This window comes from Vidua macroura, chromosome 1 (genome assembly GCF_024509145.1).
Source record: "Vidua macroura isolate BioBank_ID:100142 chromosome 1, ASM2450914v1, whole genome shotgun sequence".
NCBI lineage: Eukaryota > Metazoa > Chordata > Aves > Passeriformes > Viduidae > Vidua > Vidua macroura.
Window position 1 is genome coordinate 80,432,814 of NC_071571.1, and position 22,545 is coordinate 80,455,358.

Genomic DNA, 22,545 nt, shown 5'->3' on the forward strand with positions numbered 1-22,545 from the left:
TTAGGAAAATATCTGTTGCTCTCCTTTGGCACTACAACAAACACCTGGCTTGGACAGGATTTCAGTCTTCCCACTCACAAATGCTGAAGGAGCCATTTTGGAGAGAGTGTGTGTGCACATGTGTATGTCTGTGTATGGAAGAATTTGAACTCACACCAAAATGCCCTTCATCTCTAGTCTGTGACACACTTCACAGCAGAGACTATTGAGACTCCTGCCCCTGTGTTCTGCACACAACCTTTTATGATAAGTGCTTATTTGTTACTGCTATCTTTAAGTGTTTTCTTTTACCTCTGCAATTTTTTTCTCACCTTGTCCCTTGCCATTTTATAAAATATCCAAAGGCACAAAAGCCATAAGGGTTCCACTGTCTTGCAATGGTCTGTTTCAGATGTTCAGTTGCATCTTACCCATCCTCAGGTCAGGAATCTGTCAAGACATAGTACTTCCAATGCAAAGTTCCTGACAGGGATATTCATGATCCCAAAACTTTTAAAACTTGTCTGTGCATAGCTTAACTTCAGTACATCACTTCACTATAGAGTCTGGCTTATAGATTGACATTTCGCACTGTATGCATGGGAGCCAAAAATCAATATTCACAACCTTACAATTTTAGAATTAGTAATACGATAGCAACATGTGATCACAATTTACAAATAGCAAGCAACTGATTTTCTCAGATCACCACTAAGCAAAATGAGTGATACCATTACATAACACTGTATTTCTGACACTTCTGAATAGCTCCTTTTTCTCCCCAGTGAAAAATGTTGTCTGTTGAGGTTAGTCTGTGAGGAATCTGAGAACTTATATGTTGGTTTTTTGATATTTGTAAGCCACAGGGAGCTCTACCAGCTTGTAACTACCTCACTACAAAACTTCTGTAAAGGCTAAAGACAGACAGTATTTTCCATGTGCATCATAACAGGCTGCTGCACACATAGCACACAGCTGCTTTGTGCATACAGATAGCAAAAGTCTGTTACTTTCAGGAAGAGCTTCTCGTGGCAAGCACACTGTTGAAAGCAGAAACTTCACTGATTTACTCAGCATGAACAGAATGAGTACTGGGCAGTCACTGAAGGGTTGCTGCTTTCCAGAGAAGTGGAGAAAAATTGCAGGCAAATTCTGCATCAGATATAAAGGTTATGTAAATATACAGGGGAGAAGTGGTAATGGAATACTTTCATCCAAATGAGAAGCATTCATTCAACATGAAGTATTTCTGGGGGGAAAGAATAAAACATAGTGAAACATTCTACTTCAAAGAAATCAAGAGATTGGAAGGATACCGGAGCCAGATTTCAAAGTCTCAAACAGCCAAAAACTCAGACAGCTTGCCTAAGCTCTGCAGCTCCCTCCAAACTGTCACATACAAACAGGAGTTTAACTCTTCATGTCTATTTTTTTTTACCAGGAAAACACACACAAAAAAAAAGATACTAGAGACAGAATTTGCCCTGAACACCTCAAGGGCAAAATGCATTGGTGGTGTTTTGCTTTGTTTGGGTTTTTTTTTGTGTTTTGGGTGTTGACTGGTTGGTGGGTTGGGCTTTTTGGTGCTCTTTTTAAGGTATTTTTTTATTTAACTAAGGCACCTCCTTCTGGTTCAACAACTAACCTATTATCCTACTGCTAGAACTCTCTTCACTAGCTACATGTGCACGTTAATTTCTTCACAATACAGCAGAAAGGTTATGTTGCTTACAGGTATGCACTGATTTATTCAGCGACTTCTCACATCCTGCAGGAGGAACACAATTCTCCTGCCAATAAGCACGGATGGCTTTCAGGTTAGGGCATTTTTATCTTCCATCTGCTTTGTGATGCCTTCTCAGCACTCCATTCCCATGTTTGATAACAAACAACATGCTGTTGAAAATAGATCAGAACACAGGAAGCATAGGAGAGCTTTGAGCTTGCTGTTTCTTTCCACCTGAACCAAGGACTAGTCTACTAAATATGAACCAGCCACTTTACTCCCTCATCTGTATTTTTAAGTAGATTGCAAACATATAAAAATACATCTTTCACAAATAGGTAGTATTTAAATTTTTTCTTGCATTGCTAGGTATAAAGGTCATTCATATTACAAAAGCAAAAAAAAAAATATCAACAGTCACCATAGTACTTTTCCCCCAAAGTCTGGACTGCAAAGAGGCTTCCATAGTAACAGCTGTGTGTGCTTACAGACTCAAAGTAATAGCCATTTTCCCAAAGAAATAAATCAAAATACAGAATATATATATTTTTTCTTTTCAATAAAACATTATTATCTAGAGGAGTAGTGGCAATGTGCCAGCACATCTGGATTGCCTCCCAGAATTATTCAACAGTGACTCACATATCAGTCTGCCTTTCAGGTTTTTTTTTATTTTTGAAAGCAAATCCTTTTACACTCTTGGTCTTTCACCACTACAACCAACTGTATTTTATTTAAATACCATTCCAGCTGTTGTTTTTAATGCTAAGAGAAACATGTAATGAAGAAATATATATGAAAAAAAATGAACACACTTCAGCAGCTGACTGCTCCTGTGCTTCATAACAGATAAGCACCAGTACTATTTGCTGGAGAAAGTGAAACAAAAAAGCTGCCCCCTAAGAACAGTCAATGAAACAGCATTTATATTTTGTTTGAACAAGTAGAGTCCTGTGAGAGTATTGGCAAGGAACCATCTAGCAGAAAACTGATGGGGGAGCTATGTACCCATGTCTAAAGCTCAAAAGTAATTCAGTCCTGACTTCCTTCAAAGGCCAACTGCCTTGTGCTTTTGTTTCAAGTGCAAAGCAGATGTTTCACTCAAAAAAACTCCCACTCTTATCCTCTAGGAGGTTTTGCTGAAAAAGCTATTTTGAATACTATACTTTGCCACTGAACAGACCATTTCGCAATGTACAGTGTAAGGAAGGAAGACACACTAGGACACACTGTGATCCAGAAGCTCTTCATATTTTCACTGAGTTTGAACAGCGAGGAGATTTAACATGAGCTCAAAACAGAAACCAAGTAACCTAAGATTGTCAAAAACCAAAACACCTTGCTGAAGTCCTTATTCTTGCTGTAGCTTGTTCCACCTTCTCCCACAACCTTATAAAATCACGTACTGTGTTTTGAATTGGAGCAAAAAGCTAATCTTACTGAAAATTAGTGTGGCTGAATTTTCTTTTTCCTGGTGACCTTGGAAGAAGACTAAAAATTGCAAACATGAGGCAAACCATTGCTATTATCAGATAAGATCTTTAGGTTGCAAAGAACTGTCAATATACCAGATAAAAACGTGATGCGCAAAACAGAGAAATAAACAAAGTCTCTCAGGGCAACAAGGTTGCCTTAAGTAGCCTTGTACTTCTGCCATACATTTTGGTCTCCTGAACCACATCTCTCCAAACATGGGTCTGGTAAGTCAGACAACATGAGAGCTGGTTGGATAAAAAAAAAAAAATCAAAAGTGCACAGTATCTCCCTCCACAATGATGATTTTTAGCTGTGCCAGTTCCCTGATGTGACCCTTCTCCCTCCCCCGAGACTGAACAAGCATGTGCAACGAAGCAGGTAAAAGCTGCTTCTGAAAGTAAAAAAATAAAAATCAAAGTAAAATCAAATTTTAAAAATCCTTAAGCAGAACCACATGCTACCCCAGCCCACAGTGAATTACAAACCAAAACTCATTGTACGACAGAGGTTTTCATGGTGTCCTATGGCAAGGTTCTAAGAATGAAAGCAACACTGGATAATACCAGGTTTAGGACTTGAAGTTATCACCACAATTAGCGCAAGTTTTACCTCTTTAACGTGAGTGTGAAAGGACACAGACATGTCCAGCAGGATCTTGCGCTGCTCCACACGCCTGACAAAATCCTGTATCCGGTCTTCGAGCTGATGGGCGGCTTGAAAAATTTCATCTGGCTCACACTCCCCAGTCTGAGCAAGCTGCTCTGCTGCTTCTAGGAGTTTATCTGCATTCGTGTATGTGTTCTGGAGAGAAATAAGTTAGTTTCACAGGATTAAATGAAAGAAAAGTCAGTCAGTACATTTTAAAGTCACTCCACTAATAAAAACAAAATTACAAAAAGGCCCTTGGAATGTATTTGTCTTTCTTCTTTCCTTAAAAGTAGCACAATATAATTTTACTAAAGATTTTGTTACATTTCTATATAATTTTTCACTTAACTGTGAATAAATTCCTTAGCTCCTCATTTATGTCTATTCAAATGTCTCCCTGACACAAAACTTGGAATTACTATTTTATATACACATCTAGAATAAAGATCAGCCTAAATGCCTAATCCACTACATGCAAACTGGCCTACTTCAATACTGGAAAAATCACTACAGTCAGGGACAGAAGACTTGTCAAATGTGTACTACTAGAGCTGAAGAAATTCTAACTGCTGGTAGAGACACTTAACATCAAGTCCACATGTCCAGCAGGAAGGTGCAAAGTGACCAAGCACAGAAGGAGAATGTTTCTCTTCATCCTTACAGAAGTCAGGCATCCAAAATTCATGCATCAAGTGTATCATCATTTGTGAAAAAGCAGCAGCATAGGAAGATTTAGAAGTGAGCTATGGCTGAGTGTCCTAGTGGAATAGCATCCCAATACGTCCTAGGATTAACAAATGCAGATCAGAAGGTCTCTAAGAGACTTGAGACTAAGCAGGAAACAATGGAAGAAGTCTGGTCTCTGATGTGCTAGGAATGCCATGGTGCAGAGAAGAGACAGGTGTTTAACAATTCTTAAAGCTCTGCATTTGCAGCCTGCCTCAGTATCTTTCTTGTTAATTCGAAACAGGACTGAGTCCAAATTTTTGTTATACTTATGGTGCTTTTTTTTAGTCTAATCTTGGGTTTTCATGTTTTAGAATGGTTCTCAAAACTCCCATCAAGGAAGGTTAAAAGGATGTTAACCACTGAAGAAAAAAACTGAAGCGAAGTCTAGACTAAAGAAGCTTCACTCATGTCACATCATTAGGTCTTCTGACAGGTTTGCCACAGACTAAAAAAAGAAGAAAGCATTCTTGATGATATAAACTATACCTTTTTCTTCTCCTTTCTGCCCCTCCATGTTCTCCCAACCTCAATTACATCAGGTAAAAACAGTCTTTGCTAAGATCAATTAAGCCTATGCAAATGTGCTTTTCTTTGCCATAAATATATTATCACACCTTGAACTAACATTATAATAACCACAATAATTAAATCCAAGTCCAGCCCTAAAATTGAACTAAAGGGCAGGAAATAAGAGCTCTCCCCTGGGGTATCAGGTAAATTACCAGACAAGCCCAGGACAGATTACATGACTCAGTGAAGCTTTCAAATATTTGGGGGAAGCTCCCCCCTAATTTATTATGATCTATTTATGCAAGGAATTAAATCCATGCTGTTCCTTGACCTTGACTATGTAACTGTCAGCCCTTCCATAACTTTCAACTTTTAAATTGCACAGAGAGATAGAGAACTCCTTCCTGGTTTCCCTGGGAAAGCCTGCAGACAAACATGAGCTTATCCTATTCAGTGGGGTGCAGGCTACTCCACACCCCAGACCACTGTGTCAGGCCACTGTCCCAGGCCACGATGGTCCTGAACACACTCTGAGCTGTGCTTGGGTGTTCTGCCTTCTATGGCTGCAGCTCACATATGTTCAGGGGTAAGGCCAGAGAGCCTCAAGGCACTTCTCAAACAACAACTACTTCATCAGTCCAGAGCACCACACCCAGCTGCAGATGGCTGAAACAGAAGTTTCCCATTTTAATGAAAACTTTATCTCACATGTGAAGCATTGTTTACGAATTCCAGGAGTATCTTCCGCATTACACAGGCCCAGGCACATCTGACTTCTCTTTCTGTGAAGGGGATGGAGCTGCCTGTATTTAGAAAAGATCACAGCCTGGATGCTGCTTCAAAAGGGGTTGCAATTCTCAAACCTAGCAGCAGGCACATGCCTTGTTGCTCAAATTTCACTTCCAAGTAGAGCTGGAGTATAATACAAAGAGCCCTTTGGACAGAAATCACATCAGCTAGGTGTTCAGTACTACCTACTGCCTCTCCCAGCTCTCTGCTGACTTCTAAACAATGCTTGGAGGGAAAAAAGCAGTAATGCGAAGATTTTGAAAGTGCTCGTCCTGAGGGGCGGCCTCCAGCTGAAAGTTAGGCAAAAATAGCAAGAGTTTTTTCCTTAATGGTACTAATGCCAATTTCCTAAATTGAAGGAAAGGAAAGGAGCCTTCAGGGTGACAAACTTCCTCAGGATATCTTCACTAGCACACTCTCTCCAGATCCCAGAGGGAAAGAAGGAGCCCTGTAAGAACTTCAAGACTACCTGTAGTCCATCCTTCTGTGCCCCAAGGTGCAAGTCTTTAATAGGCATTCTTCTCCAAAATGATGAAAAAATCTCCCTAATGGAATTTACCACCTTCCCCAACAACAAATTCCATAATTTTCCCCATCTTTCTGTTAAATAATGTTTTCTTAATATTCTTCACAAAGAACAAACACCATATTTTTAGAAAGCATATGAAGTGACACATCACAGAAAACCCAAAGATTAAATTTCAGACACTAGTGCAGAAATGACTACTACTGAAAATAAATACAGAAACAGAAGTAAGTGGATATATGGACTGCACTTCAAGCAATCTGAAGTTTACTGTGGTCTGAAAAGGAAGAGCGACACATGGATGGTCGGATACCAGCAGAAGTATACAAATCATTAAAGCTATAGAAAATAAGATAGATGACTCATTAAGTACAGTGGACACTATCACATTTAAGCATCAGACAATACACTTAACAAGAAAAAGCAAAGTACTTTTCATCTAAGGAGCAATTAAATTGCATAACTCATTGCCACAGGGTCTGGCATACATTCCAAGATCATAAAGGGGTTCAAAAAATAGCCTAATTAAAGAAAGAAAAGTCCATCAGTGACTATTAAATACTGATTCGGATGCATCCTTCAGTTCCAGCATCAAACAGGCTCAGATAACTGGGAGAGTAAAGGTAACTCTTTAAGCATACAGGCTCTTTTCTTTATGCATCTGGTGATAGCCACAAGCTAGCATAAGACGTGGACCTTTAATTTGATGTACTGCAACCATTTCAGAACCAGTCCAAATTCATAACCCATTTTTATAACCTTAAAGGAGGTGGGAACAGGTGTTGGTAGGGAAAAGAAAGGTGTATTCAGACAAGGTCTGCAATAATCTTTCTTGTGCATCTCTTGCACCAACAAGACTTATTTGTAGAAAAAATCCCACTAATTAATTGTCGCCATACACCTTTTGTGTTTTTTGAGCATAGACTATGGTCAAAAAGTGGACACACATCACATTTGAAACACGAAAAGCTGATTTAGAATTTCAGACAAAAATGCACGGAGTACAACTACAATGTTGACCTGTATCCAGTGCTTGTAAGCTGAAAATTCATGCCCATAAGTGACTCAATTATGTCAAAATTTGGACACTTGACAGTTTAACTAAACGGTCTCATAGACACACAGATGAAAATGGAGAGAAGGTAAAAAAAGAAAGAAAAAGATGAGTAAGTAGAAATTGAATTGGATAGGCTTCACATGAAAAGAGCAACACAATTTTACAATAGTGGGTGCAAGTCAAAGTATGTAATGTGTAGAATTAATTTGTAATCAGAATTTAGGGAGGATTTTTAGCTGAGTTTTGACTATCTAGCTTTTGTAGTGATAATAAAAAGTGTTAAATAAAGAGAAACAAACCTTCATTTTACATGAATTTAGAGGTGACTAATTTGTGAGACTACAGCCCATTGACTGGAACGTCTATGCTATTTGACACACAGCTTATTTTAACATCTCTTTGAATGCTGTTGAGGAAATGGCACCTAATTCACGTTAAAAAAAGACTGTGGGAAGAAGCAGAAAGGAAGAAAAAATAATTTTCACTCCCCTCAAAATCAGGAGTTAGCCTTTGACCAGAAACATGTCAACATAACTGTTGGCTCCCTGGATTTGCCAGAACATTGCCATGCCAGTGACACTTCATTTAACATTACTTTCACTTCTGACTGGAACTGACTGAAAACCCCTAATAATGCCCAGAGTCCTATTAAAAACAAACAAAACCAAAATCACAACAGAAAGAGCAACAACAACAACAAACGCCCAAAATAAAAAACACAACAAAGATCTGGGCCAACCAGAAACGTAGGCAGAAAATAAGTCAGCCAAAAGTTACTGATGCTTTAACAAGAACTGCAGAGCGCTGTTTTATACTTGAACATAACCTTCCTTGTAACAGCAACAACAGGAATGCCTTTTGGGCTGCTTGTATTCAGTTTTACAGCAAGTAAGAGGAACAACTCAGAGGGTGTGCCTCTCTTGGCAGTAACTCACTACACATTCAAGAGTTAGAGATGAAAAAAAAAAAACTTATTAGATCATTTTGTCCATCCTTCTGTCAGTGGAAGATAGTCCCCTGTAGTATATTTAAGTTCTTTGACCAATCTGAGTTTTCTGTATCTCCAAAAATAGAACTTACACCCATTCCCTGAAGAGATAATTTCAAATTCCAGTAACATTCAGTTTTAGGAAGTTTTTAGTAAACATTTGCTTTAAAATTTTCTGCTTCAATGTCAAATTAACAAGATGCTTTTTTTAACATCCAAGTAACATTTCTCTGTACTTCACCCCCTTTTGGCTACTCAAACATTTTCTTCTTCTTTGCCCAAATAATACAGTATTAAGTATGAGATCATTTAGGCTTTGTTAAGTATCTTACAGAAAGAGAGTCCTGCTTGTCTGACCCAGAAAAATAAGTATTTCCACATGGAAAATATGACTTTTTACTAAAAATTAAGTAATAGACATGCATATAGAAAATCCAGCATGTATATATACAAAAGTAACAAAACCTATTCTTTCTGAAAATTTTACAGGAAATCAATATTGAGGAAGTTTTCTGATGTTATTTCAAGTCCTCAGCCAATAGAGTGCTCTAAGACTGTTTACAATAAAATTTTATCAAGAGTTTACTCTTCCACTAGACAGGCAAGCTGTAAACAACACTTCTGATGCATCCCCCATAGCAGATGTCACTGCTGAGCTCCTGCATACAATGTCACAATTATCTAATAACATTGTCTTCTGCACCTCACCTTCGGAGCTTTTTCTTCATTAATCTTGGAGATGTTTTCTCTTACCAATCATTAAGACTGGACAGACAGTGCATGTTACTAATGGGGAGGATTCTAGCCTTCAGCTTCCATCACAGGGTTTTTCTTCACCTCACATTCCCTTTTAGAGGCTAACAGCTACACCAGCTCCTTGTTAACTTCCCTGCATTCCTTTGTATCTCTATTTGTTTTGATTTTTTTTCACAGAAAAATGTGTTCTGAAGTTGTATCATCACTTAAGGCTAAACTAAGGGTGATTCAGAAGAGGAGGGCATATGCAAACTCAATTGTATTTAAAGAAAAAAACTCAAGCCAGATTGGCCAGTTTGCTGACTCATCTGATTTCTTAGGAGTCCCCTTTCCTCTCCATGAGACTTCAGTGAGATTCTGGGAGCTCCCCAAGCTTAAAGTCAGAAAGTAGGACTTTCAATTCATCTCCATCCTCTCTTACAGGCTGCACGAAAGTTTAAATCCCAGAATCCCATGGAACTAAGCTACTTTGAAAGGAGAGCTTTCATTCTTCTGTACATCAATATTTGAAAGCATGCTTTTGAAGAAATAATAATAATAATAATAATAATAATAATAATAATAATAACAACGATGCCAGAGCAGTTTTATTTTACTTTAAGGCTCACACCCTCTAGGACTGTGGAAGTTTGTCTTTTTCATCGCAAAGCTGGAGCATAAAGGAGAAACGAAATAAAAACTTGCAACAGAAATAAAACAGTCCCTTCCTGGAATGGAATGTTTTGTACTGGAGCTCCCTCTGCACAGCTCTTAAGTGCAAAAGCAGGATTTTTTCATTTATTTCTGTGACAAGTGTACAGTCCTTCGTGGGATTGCTTTTACCTGCGCAACCTCTTCGAAGTCTTCATGGCGTTTCTGCAGAGCTCTGGCCCGATGCAGGGATTTTCCCACCCCAGTGTGTTTGCTAAGAAAAGCTTCTCCATGGTTTTCAATCCAATCCAACACCTGTGGTACAGAAGAGAGACACACAGAAACCCTGAGTGGCTGTATTGAATGTTACAACAAAAAGACAATTATTCAAGCAATTGAGAAGCTGTAAAGGCGCTGCTCAGAAAGAACTGAACTGCTGGATTAAAACACAATATTGCCATTGAAGGACATTAATTACATCTCATTTAACTTTTCTCAAGGTAGTAATTAGCTCAAACTAGCAAAATAGTATGATTCAAGATTATATCTGTATTTTGAAGCCTACCAAGGACAACCCCATTTCTCCACATTCAGCAATTTTACAGTAATCTGATCCAAGTGGCGAGACCCCTTGTGAGGGTCTCTCTAATCTGTTTACTCCTTCAGCTGACATTTTTATGCAAGGTAACACTAAGGAAGCTTGCACATTGTTGGTGAATAACACAGTGAAGTTCTACTTTAGATGAGAACTCACTTCACTTTCTATATATTATTAAGTCAAGAAGTAAGATTCAGTAGTAACTAACTTCAATTAGCACAAGAAAAATTAGCTGAAATCATTATGAAATAAATGTCTGTATTCAGAGCATATGAAGGAATATGCTCCAGTTCTTAAGAAGCATCTATCACCTCAAAACATAATTGTTTATTGTAAATTTTAGAGCTGAAAAAGTGGTGAACAAAAGGCATTTTAAGAACCTTAATGCTTCTACCACAATGACTGGACTGACAGCTTTATAAATAGTAAAAACAGGACATATAATTAGTTCCTGTCAGTTAACACAAAAGATTACTGTACACATACCAAATTTCTGATGAGTGAATGAACAAAAACATCCAACCTCTCTTCAAACTAATACTTCCTAGCCATAACTTAATCCATTAGTTCAGTATGCATATGATATTCAATTTTTTGAAAGATACTCAAAAGGTTCAAGAATGACATTTAGAATTAAAAGCAACAGCACATAAGCAATTTGCTTAAGTCAGCTAACCATAGCTACATAGCACTTATGTAGTGGTGCAGAATACCTTACCTAATATTCACCTTCAGCGTTCTTTTTTCTTTAAAACATGAATATTTTAGTTGGTTTTGAAAATAATTTTCAAAAGCTTGTACTGTGCCTCTTTTTATCTATTACTGTCCTTTACTACTCTGATTCCTAAAGTTGGGTGAAGTTTTCTCCTCAGTTTTCTTTTACTGAAAGTATAACTGAGTATAACTAAAGAGAGACTTTTTTTCTTCCACACAGATTTGAGAGCCATTCCTGCAACACCACTCCTGATCACATTCAATACACATGTAATCCCACACACCATTCCCATGAAAAACATCCATACTTTCTTTAGCAGAAGAACGAAAACATGTTTTTTTCATTTATCTTGACCATACAAATATTTTTCCACTAGCAAGCTCTCTCCTACTGGACATCTTCAAAACAACAAACAATTCCCTAATAGCACATAATACAGCCACTTCAAATCACCAACACTTTATTAAATCTCCATACTTAACTTCTGCAATATTTGTTTTCCCAGTAAGTATTGCCAAAAGAGTATTATTGTGTTTTAGATCATTGCAAGTTTTCATTTTCTTCTTTCAAGGTAAGGTATCGATCAGAGAAAGGAGAGTGAGGAGCTAAACATAGTCTCAGTTATTATTACCAATACTTTTGACTAGTTTCAGGAGACTACTTTTCCCATTATAAAAATAGCTGAAAAAAGATCTGTTTGGATGAAATAATTAGACTGGACTCTGGAGACTGCTAACAGTTACAAGCTAACAAATGAAATCAACAGCAAAATCAGTCCCAGAAAGCATGGGATGAAATGCAGAAAGCAGCCCAGGGAGAATGATTTTTGCTCCAAATAATGCTGAATAACTTCTCAAGGGAAGAAATTGTCATAGAAATCCAGTACACAGATCCTGACATAAACCACTCAACTAGAGAAATATTACTGCCTGTAAGTGAAATCAGTATGAATACATGTTTCATTAGTGTTCAGTCTTCATACCTTGATTCTTAACAAAACTGAGGAAGCACTCTTGGGAATTTTGCAGCATGTAGAGGCAGAGTCAAGTTAGGCTCTTCCCTTCAGTAAGTGCTTTGCATACCACTTCAGTCAAAGGACAATAGCATTAGTTGGCACTGATATTAGCCTTTTAGCAACTTACACATTTTATTCCTCTTCCTGGGAGAAGTAAGAGTTATAGAAATCATCATACTGAGCCACTAAGGACTCTTCTACCAATACTGAAAGCAAATGGAATTCAGTCTGGTACTTAAGTAATGCATAGGAGTCTAAGAGGCTCAACACTTTTCTGTGAAAGTGTGAATAGTATCATCCTCCACTGTAGCAAGTTGCTTTAATGATGCAATTAAGTTCTACTGCAGTCTCAGCAAAACCATCCTTATGCCCAACACTGGATCTAGAAAAATGCTTACTTTTCTAACTCCCAAAAGAATATACAACAGAAGAAACTACTATGGAAAGACAGCTTCATTGTAACAAAATCATTGCTCATGGCTGGAAAATATGTGGTATATGCTGCTTGTAGAAGTAAATCTGATCTTTTGCAGAGTCAATGTGCTCATTTGCACCAGTCTTTCCCACATTATTATCCATTCCTCACCCCCCACACCCCTTTACCTACTTTGCATACGTTCACTTTTCTGATCTCCACTTACTTGCTGCTGACGTAGCATTCAGAAGGGGAAGATGGAAATATCTGCATTTCTGATCTTCAGGCAGTTAAAATGTGGAAATACTCTCTCAAAAAAAAGTCCCACTTTACACTGGAACCGCCTTCAAAAGCCACATGGGAATCACACAGTGAAATCATGTTGATGCTAGCAAGTAGCAAGCATTCATGGCCCGCCCTTCATTAGTTAAGGCTGAAACTAGTGACTGTAACCTGTCTTGAGACAGGTAGATCAAGCAAGAAGCAGCACATTTATCCAAAATGGACAGAGAAGACACCCACTATAATCAAATATATGTATTTCTGGGGGAAAAAACCCCAAGCCAAACCAAATCAAAACACCCCCCCAAACAACAACAATAACAAAAACAACTAGTCCCCCTCCACACCCCACCCAAAAAAACCCCTCAAAACACTTCCTACCAGCATGTTTTACTAATTTCTGGCTTGCAAGCTATCAGGAGAGTTTTTCAGGCACCAAAACTTTGATCATACAAGTGTCAGCTGTAACACTCTACCAGAAACATTATCTTTATGCTCAATTTTGACCTTTCATGGCCTAGAAGAACAGAACATGGTCCTGTTCCAAATCTGCTTTACTGCTTCATATCGGAATCAGTCAGCTCCGTTCCTTAGGTGAAAGGCTGACTATTATTTATGTGGTGAGCTTATTAACTCTTAAACATAAAATCATACTTTTACTAGCATAGAGAAGCACAGACAATTGAGTGCCAGTGGCTAGACTTCTTTTTAAAAAATTGAAATAAAAACCCATTTTTAGATGTTAATATACAAACTAACTGGGAACTAGATCTCCCAGCATGTTTCTGCAACCTGAAGTCAAACTCAGAATTCCATTCAGTTTAAGACTGTCATACATTTTCACATTTCAAATTTCAGATTTTCTGTAATTCACTTCTTATATACTATTTTCATTATCTCATGCACTACTTTCCTTACTACTTGCTTCAAAAGATCAGCAGATGATTCTTGGTGTACTCAGGTATCACCACAATGTTTATGTTGATTCGGAAAGCTCCACTAGAAACAGCTTCCCAGTATACAAGAACATACAACATGCAAGATGGAAGAAAAAACCCAGTGAGCTTTCTAAGGTGGAAGTAACACAAAGTGAAGTACCAGCTCAACACAGCCAATTCCCTCCTCCAACTCAGCTCTGTCACTCACTTAACACTTCCATGAACTGAGTTATTTCATAAATCCAGCAGAGGGAAGAGGAGGAAATCACAAACTCGTGCTAAAGGACAGTTACAGATTCACTTACAATACTCTTGGTTGCTTGCCACTATGTGCAAACTAACTATAAACAGGGGAAGAGAGCCACACTTAGCTTATTCTGAAACGAAAAAAAAAAAAAACCACCATATTTTAATTTACTGACAATAATTAAAAGATGTTTTCACGTTAGCTTCTCAGTCACAATCAAATTTTTTAACATGTGAACAAAGAGAGAATGTGCAAACAAAAACTAAAGTATTTTAGAAAGAAAGTTGCTTTGAAGCTCTACATAAACCATTCCAGAACTGTCTCAGATATAAATTTAATTAATACTTCATACTAGAGTAATTTCATGCATTGGATTGTGTTAATGATTATTCAAATGAAAAACTACCATTTCTCAGATAAATTAGGATGATCTTTTTAAAGGATAAACTTTTTTTGCTTTTGCTTTGCAAGAAAAAAAGAATTTTTTTCTTTGAGATCACTTTTTTCCCCCAGATAAATTTTCAAAGCCGAGGGAGCTACAGTCTCTATGACATCTGCCGCAGCTATTAGATTAATCTATCTGGTATGGATGGTCATTGTCCTACAGACTGACCTGCACTGAAATCCCAGTATGAAAAGTTGTATTATGAAAGGGAACAGTGAGCAAAATTCACACTGTGATTCACAATGCAGTACCAAAATTATCCAGTAACTGTAAAGTTAAAGCAACATAAGGAGCTATACTTCCACATGCAACATTTCAGTAATTAACAGTCATTACAGAGATAAACCAAAGGACAACTCAATCTCTGACAGTGGTAATTACTGGATACTAAGGGAAGGGCTTAGGAAGACAGCAAGCAAAGGCTGCACCTCTGTACAGATCTAGCTTGAAATTTCATGTGGTTGACAAAGATGTGCATTAGCACACAAGGCTGCAACTTCAAACTGTCAAGCAGATCTCTTGCTACCTTAATTCAGTGTCTGTCTTGCAAAGCATATAAAGAAACCACAGGCATAAACAGGATGAAAGAAATTTCTCCAACCAGTAGGTAAGGCATGTGCTGAATAATAAGTCAATGTGGATCAACGTTTTCGAGGCAGCTGGTTCATAATGAAAACTTATGATGTACTCACAATCCACATTCATGATTTGGATAGCACATTCCTGATACTAAAGTTATAAAAATATGTAAAGCTGTCCACTTTGTTGTTTTCAAATCTGTGACTACTTATTCTTAAATGCAGCAGTTCCAAAGGCTGATGAGTGTAATGCAGAGAAGGAAAATCCAGCATCTTGCTGAAGAACCTGGTGGTGACTGCACAATGACTTGAGTCTAATGATGGGTTATTTGCCAACTTCAAAGAACAAAGCAGTCTGAGAGCTAACTCCTCCACACCGAGAGCCATGATTTAGGATCGAGCACAAAACGAAAATTTCCTGCAAGCATTTTAGGACTCCCAAGATATTAAAGGCAAAAAGTAGGAGCAGTACAGTAAGACTCTCTGCAGCATTTAATGAACACCTTCCCCCAGGAAATAAACTGCCTAAAGACTGGCCTACAGGCCTGAAACTTGAATTATGCATCTGGCAAATTACCTCAGGAGACCCCTTGGCCTAGATTGCCTAAGTAGGTCCTACTTGAACAGAATTCAAACTAGAGGAGGAAGTTCCACCATCCAATCCATACTTGTTGGCACCAGACTACTGAGAGGACCCACATTATTCCCTGAGAATCAGACAACTGTGTTGATTTCAGTTTCTGAAGATTCCTTAGGAAACCTTTTCAATTTAAGATGCGATTCATTTGTGGGCTGTGCCTCATCACAGAATCACAGCATATTCTGAGTTAGCCCTTTACTGACTACTCATGCAAGTACCAGCACTGGACCCTCCTTACTAGCACTACTTATACTGCAATCTTCATGGAAAGCCTCAAGGATTTAGACAATGGCACAATGAATGGAGTCTTCTGTTCTCTGTGCCCTTGCTGACCATTCATAACATTCCCTCTGCTTTCTTTTACTTTTTTGTCAGCTAATACTTTTCATGCATTTCTACATCCTTTGTCACATCTTAGCATTGACAATCTGGATAACAGCTTGTCTTTCAGTGTGTGATTCTTTTTAGATTAAAAAAAATTAAATAATAAAGTTTTGAAGATTTTACATAATTTACTGATTAAGTATTTAAGTTATTTTCTTTACTTACATGAAGAGATAGTCACCAGATATCAAAGAAAGTTCACTTATCAAGGTTGCTCAATCTCCCCACCATCTACCTAAATTACCTTCTTCAACTATTGTAAATGATGAAAATCAGTTATTTCACTCCCAGCGGCTCACATCCAGTATCTTCTTGAAACAGAAATGTACAAGAAATTTAACAACTAAAAATTCTGACAAAAAAAGATTAGTTTAACCAGAATTATGGCTATCTATTAAAAACCCCATTCAGCAGTTGTGATTTGTGGACACTTTTACACTGAAATTAAAGAACATGATCAGCAAGTACTAGCGATCTTAACTTTTTTATGAAGATGAACTTTTAAAGGATAAATTACTAATGGCTCTGTTAATTGAAGTCCACAGCCAACATTTTATACTTATTAAAAATCCATCAACCAAGGAATTTTCTGTTGTTTTACTTTCAAAATACAAAGCTACGTCAGAGATACTAACTACTAACGGTACGTAACTACTAACTTTTACAGATATTGTCATAATAATAAAAAAAAGCAGCTAATAACAATTAATTCAAGAACAGTGTTATTATCAGAAAGTAATCTCATCTGAAATTTTTATAATTCCTTATTATACTACTCTCAGGTTTTAAAGAAACACTATTAAGTCAATTAAGTATCGCTGAGGATTTAAACCCAAAAATTTTACAGAATAACATTATTAATTTTTTGCATGTTACAACCAGAAGTCTTTTTGACACTTCAAGTCCAGAATTTTACCTAGAATGTTAATGTCAGCTTCCAGCACAAACTCGGAATAGCTGTCTATATTAAAAATCTTTTTCATCATATATGACTTAAAGTAAATAAATTAATTTAAAATTGGGAAAAAATTAAGTAGAACTAACTTTCAAATATAATCCTTATCCATAATAGCCAATACTCAAGTTCTGATAATACACAGAACTTGCTATCATTCAGTCAATCCCTTGCAACTATTCACTTGTTATACAAATGAACACAGGAATTAGCAGTCAAAACTCACCTGTCAGTGTAATCAGGCCAACAGAATACAAAGGCATTTAGACAAAGTGAAACAAAACCTACCTGTTGAACATCCTGCTGAAAAACACAAAGCTGAAGCCGCTGGTGCAAACGGACTTTTCGATGCTGCCAGATGTTTTCCAGTTGGCGCTGGTGATGCAATACTTCATGGATGACATCCAGGACATGATGAACCGCTTTTGAGTAGTTGGCAGATGCGGTGAGGGAATCAGAACTCCCAGGAGTCAAAGGTCTCTGAAGTTTATCAAGGAGTGACTTCCCATCTTGGCTCACCTGACCACCAGAAAGGATGAAGAATTACATTTCTTGCCAAAAGCTTGTTGGGCTACTACTTCATACCCCACCCCTTCTCCCAGTTCTAAATGTCTTCAAGAACTCGGGGGCAATGACGAAGACTAATTTTATTGCAGGAATGATTACCTACATGCAGCTGTTACAGGAAAGAAAAAAAAAATTATATTCTCTTTCTCTTTAAAATAATTTTAACAAGTAGCACTCTTCTAAATAACAGCCTGTCTTTCCATTTCTTCATTAATTTAAGAATTACTTTCCTTCAAAGTGTTGGGATTTTTTGTTTTGTTTGAGTTTTTTATTGTTGTTGTGGGCTTTTTTAAAAAAAACTAGTCCACTCTAACTTTGAATAAATATTCTTCATCTCTTTCCCTAGTCAACAAAACGTCTAAAATTAAGCATTTTTCCAGAATTATCCTTCCAAAACAATCTCTCTCTTCATTTGCTGTAAAGATGAACAGGGAGGTTACTTTCAGTAGGTTAATATTTGACAAATACATTTAAACCAACAGATATAAAACTTAGTATGTGATTCAATCTGACATGATTTATAACTTCTAAATTATTACTGTTACTGGTAAGCCAAGGGAAAACTGTTCTTATGGCAAACTTAATTCTGATTAAATCACTTAAACCCTTTCCATGTAGCACAGAAAGATACTGTTTACCAAAATATGCTTAACTACTGATACTGACAGGAAACATTTGTCATTTCTAAATGCAGAAATATTCAGATTTAACTTGCATGCTAATTAAAAAGCAATAATCCTCTCTTATCTGGTCACTATCAACATTTAGTGTTAAAAACACTTTTCATTGGTGTTTACTCTGTCACTTTTAGCATGAAGCGCAGAAAGCTGTTACAATTCAGTATCATTCAGCTACCTGCAAAGAACTTTTCTAACAGCTCATCTAGAAGGCAGGAACAAAAATCATCTGAAACCGCAAGTCAAGTGTAAACAATAGCCTGAATCCATCAAATCAACACCATGCCAGAAATGGTAAATTTGCCAAGGCCTTCCCCCAGTGGCTCTTTTCAACAATTTTTACTAAGTCTAGGCACATTTTAAATTTGTTATTCAGTAGTCAAACAGATCCAAATGAAAATTCTTTTCTGTTAATTAGGTTACAAGGGAGTTTATTTCTCAGTTTCAGTTCAAGCTCTTTCATTTTAGCAATGAGTATAAACACAGAGAAAGATGCTTGTTGCCCTGTTCTTTTGAGAGTTTTAAAGTCCTTCTAAAAGTTTCCCATGCCTTCTGATGTTTACATATTTCTACTGAATCTTCTCACACTGTTCATGTTAATAATGATTGTTTTGCATTCTTCTTTGTGGGTAGAGAGAATTGACAGACTGTTAGTTTGACCAGTGTGGTTGGAGAGATGGCAATTTCACCCTCCAATCCACTGTCACTTTTGCTATTCTATATATAGTGGAGTCAGAAAATAAAATCTTCTCTTTAAGTTCTTTTCTTTCCCCTTTTACATCTAGCGTCCATGTATGAGTTATTTTGTGTCGTAGTGTGACAGATGCTCACTTCTGAAATTAGCTCCAGTAAAGTCAGGTCAGCAGAAAAAATGCATAGTCAATAGCATAGTTCCAATGATATCTTTTTTCTTTTCTGTATCCAGAAGAATTATCTAGTAAGTTCTTCAAGTATTTAAAGATAATGGACTTCAATTATCCATTCAGAGACCAAAAATCTAGGTGAAAAAAAGTAATTGTGACAGCCCCTTGATCCAATTAGTTTATTAGCTTTATAAACAAATGACTGCATAGATTTTCCTTTGGAGTTAACACACTAAAATTTTCTTCCTTGCTAGTGCATGACTGCCTTAAGATTTCAGTGAGATGTATAACTTTATTTATACATATAACTTCCTTTAAGGCACATCTGTCAGATTTTCAGGTATACCAGCTGTCGCATCTTGTAAGCTAGTAAGTTGCTTTACTTGTAATATACAGTAATTACCCTCAGTAAAATCAGACTGTCTAGTCTTAAAAGCATTTACTTTCTTAAAATTACTGTCTTCTACTTTGCAACCAAGTCATGTTGTCAAGACACTGCAATCTCAAATGAATGACAGTGTTGTGATTCCCATAGTGTTGCTCTCTCTATTCCCCACTGTTCATTCATCACAAAATGAAAGGAGCTCCGTACTGTAATAGAAATGAAGTCATACATCTAATAATGATAAGCAATAGTGCTGTAATACCCTGACAGAGAAAGACGCCTCCATCAATCTTCAAAAATGAATGCATGTTTGAAAAATGCAAAGTAAAACCTTCTGCCCAGAAGAGGAACACAACTTGTACATACGTATAGAGTTATTATTTCTACACCAATTCTGGTTGCTAAAGATAAAACTCTTTTTTTTACCAGATGAGGAAAAGTAATTACCAGAAATCAGAAGAAAGGCACTTAGTGCTCTTTTATTTTCCTTTGAGCAGTACCAGTGAAGATTTTGTTAAAATATTTAGCTATCCCAAACTCAAAAGCTACAGTTTTGAAATCCTAAATAAATTTTCAAGGTATGTCCCAAAGCAATCCTATAATCTATCAGTCTAATTTATTTTCTTTATGCATCACCAGCAAGCAAACATTATTTAACATGCTAATCCACAGTACTTACTTACACTTTACAGCAGGCTCATCCAGTCACATCCCTGACAAAAAACAAAGAACCCACACAAAACCAACTCAAACCAAACAGAACCAAGTAGAAAAAATTCAACCACAGCCCTTTATAATCATTATTCTAGAGAAATCTAGCCGTCCTCCTCCTTGCTGCACTCTCATGAAGCATGCACCCCAGACTGCCTCTCCACATAAATGTTACAAACATGCTATGTCTCTGTCCCTCACAATGATGAAAGTTTATAATGAAGACAAGAAATCTCACTACAAAACATGCTTTCAAGAATGACTTATAAGAGTTATGCGTAAGTAAAATTGCAAGTACTATCAGGTGTGATAGTACGCCATTAGATCAGTTGACATAGCAGCGTGGCATAGAGCGAGAATAGAGAAATCAATGTGTATTTTACACAGAAGAACAAGAATTCGTAAACCCTGGACATCTGACTCAAGGTCACAAAATTTATGCAGGCCCTAAGGTGGTAGGTATTCAAAAAACTCAGTTTTGATACACTAACAATAGGATGGATCATCAGCACTAATTTTACCCTCCCTTACTGCTAAATGAAATGTGACCTGACTTAGGGCTCAGCTTCCTATAATAAAGCTGGTTCATCAGAAAGTAGTTTTAACTTTAATGTAATGTATAAATCACAACCATTAATTCAAACCCAGATGACCTCCTTTTAAAGACAGGTGCAAGCTGTGGCCTAAGCTATCCTGTGTCCACTGATTGTTTTTACCATGATTTAACCAAAAACAGAATTTCAGTACAAAACTACTGTATTTAATCCAGAACATCATCAGTCCAATTGAATAGTAAAAACAGTTTTACCCAACAATGAGAACAACCCTGACAGAAGAAGGAAAGGCATATAAAGCAGGAAATGTAGAAAATACCTGTTAGCTAATAATAGTGAATACCAATTTGATTTCCGCTAAGTAACGCAACAACAGAAAACTCAAAATTTGAAAGAAAACAAAATTATAGTTGTCATCAATTTCTAGACCACCTTCAGAATAAGCATTTTATCTTAAGTTGTAAATACAACTACTAGAAATAGTGACAAATATTATGATTCCAGTGTATGCTGAGTCCAAGATTAGAGCACCAACTTTAAAGATGCTAATCTTAAAAATGCTGACTACATAGGCATCCCAGCTCATTTAAGTGTCTTCGAGGTTGATGAAACTAAGTGCATTACCTTCTGGCTTCTCAAGTAACATCCTTTAACAGTTAAGTTTTTTCTGCGAGGCAATTTCAGAGATAGATTTTCAAAATACACTTAGAGAAATCCATGCCAACAGAATACCTTCCCAAAGAATGCCAAGCTAACTTCCCTTCAAGTAAATGTCTAAATAGTATTGCACTGCTGTTCAAGGGCGGTAACATGCAAATACAAATTAAAACATACTTAGCACTTTAGTGCTCCAAGGCTTGTTTTGTACCACACATGGTTAAATCTCACCTTTTAATTTCTTTCTGAAGGTTACAGGGAGAACTTTAACACTTCACTTTTGAACAGTAGTAGCAAAATCCAGTATATAAAATTTAAAAAAGAAGCTCAGCTCAGTTAGTTTTGAATTAACTCCCACTGCAACAAGTGATACTGAATCATGATCCAAACTTGACACAATTTTATCTAAGGAAAGAAGCAAGACACTGACCTCAGAGTAAGCCAAAGTAATGTGCTCATATATTCCTTGATGATGATGGATAGCATCTTCTAAATCTTGCAGTTCTGAGGGAAGCTCCACCTCACCACAGGCTTTACACCATGAGTCCACATTGCTCATGTACTGCAACAGAGAAGAAACATTCAGCTTTGATTTTGGGTTCTACCATTAAGTACACACATGACGGAAATCTACAAAAGGACATCCATCTGTGTGACAGACACTGAAAAGACTACTTTTAAGCAAAATTCTTTACAGTTATTCTCTCTGAAAGAACCAGAAATTTATATCAGAATAGAAAAAAATATTCAACTCTGACTATACTTGTGCTTTTAGGTATCTGAAACTCATTGAGCTGTTAGGAGACAGGCAGGCTTAGCTGTATGTTGGCAGTCTTCAGAACCAATTTAACTGTTGGCAATATTGATGCTTCAAGTGTACTCCTGCTCCATTTCTTGACTTTGCAGCTACGGAAAGTTTCCTTCATCCTGCACCTACCATTTCAGAAACACGAAAACCAACTAAGGTCTTGTTTTCACAAGGAAGTAAAACATGCTACAGCTTTCAAGTCTAGACCCTAGGTTTTTACTAATCAGCTCCCTGTGCAGATACTCATGGTATCATGAGGTTTATCGCCTCACCTCTTTTTAATCTTCAGAGAAAATC

At 37.1% G+C, this 22,545-nt stretch overlaps 1 protein-coding gene across 1 annotated transcript in view; it reads right to left on the reverse strand.

The window, feature by feature from the left end:
* The window catches only part of TRIO (trio Rho guanine nucleotide exchange factor), a 245,629-nt gene that overhangs the window by 128,351 nt on the left and 94,733 nt on the right, over window positions 1-22,545 (reverse strand). Inside the window, exons 8-11 of the mRNA XM_053999279.1 lie at window positions 21,871-22,002; window positions 17,315-17,545; window positions 10,007-10,129; window positions 3,791-3,982 (exon numbers count right to left, since the gene is read on the reverse strand). Of these exons, the coding sequence (XP_053855254.1) occupies window positions 3,791-3,982; window positions 10,007-10,129; window positions 17,315-17,545; window positions 21,871-22,002 (678 nt within the window). The remainder of the gene's footprint in view (window positions 1-3,790; window positions 3,983-10,006; window positions 10,130-17,314; window positions 17,546-21,870; window positions 22,003-22,545) is intronic.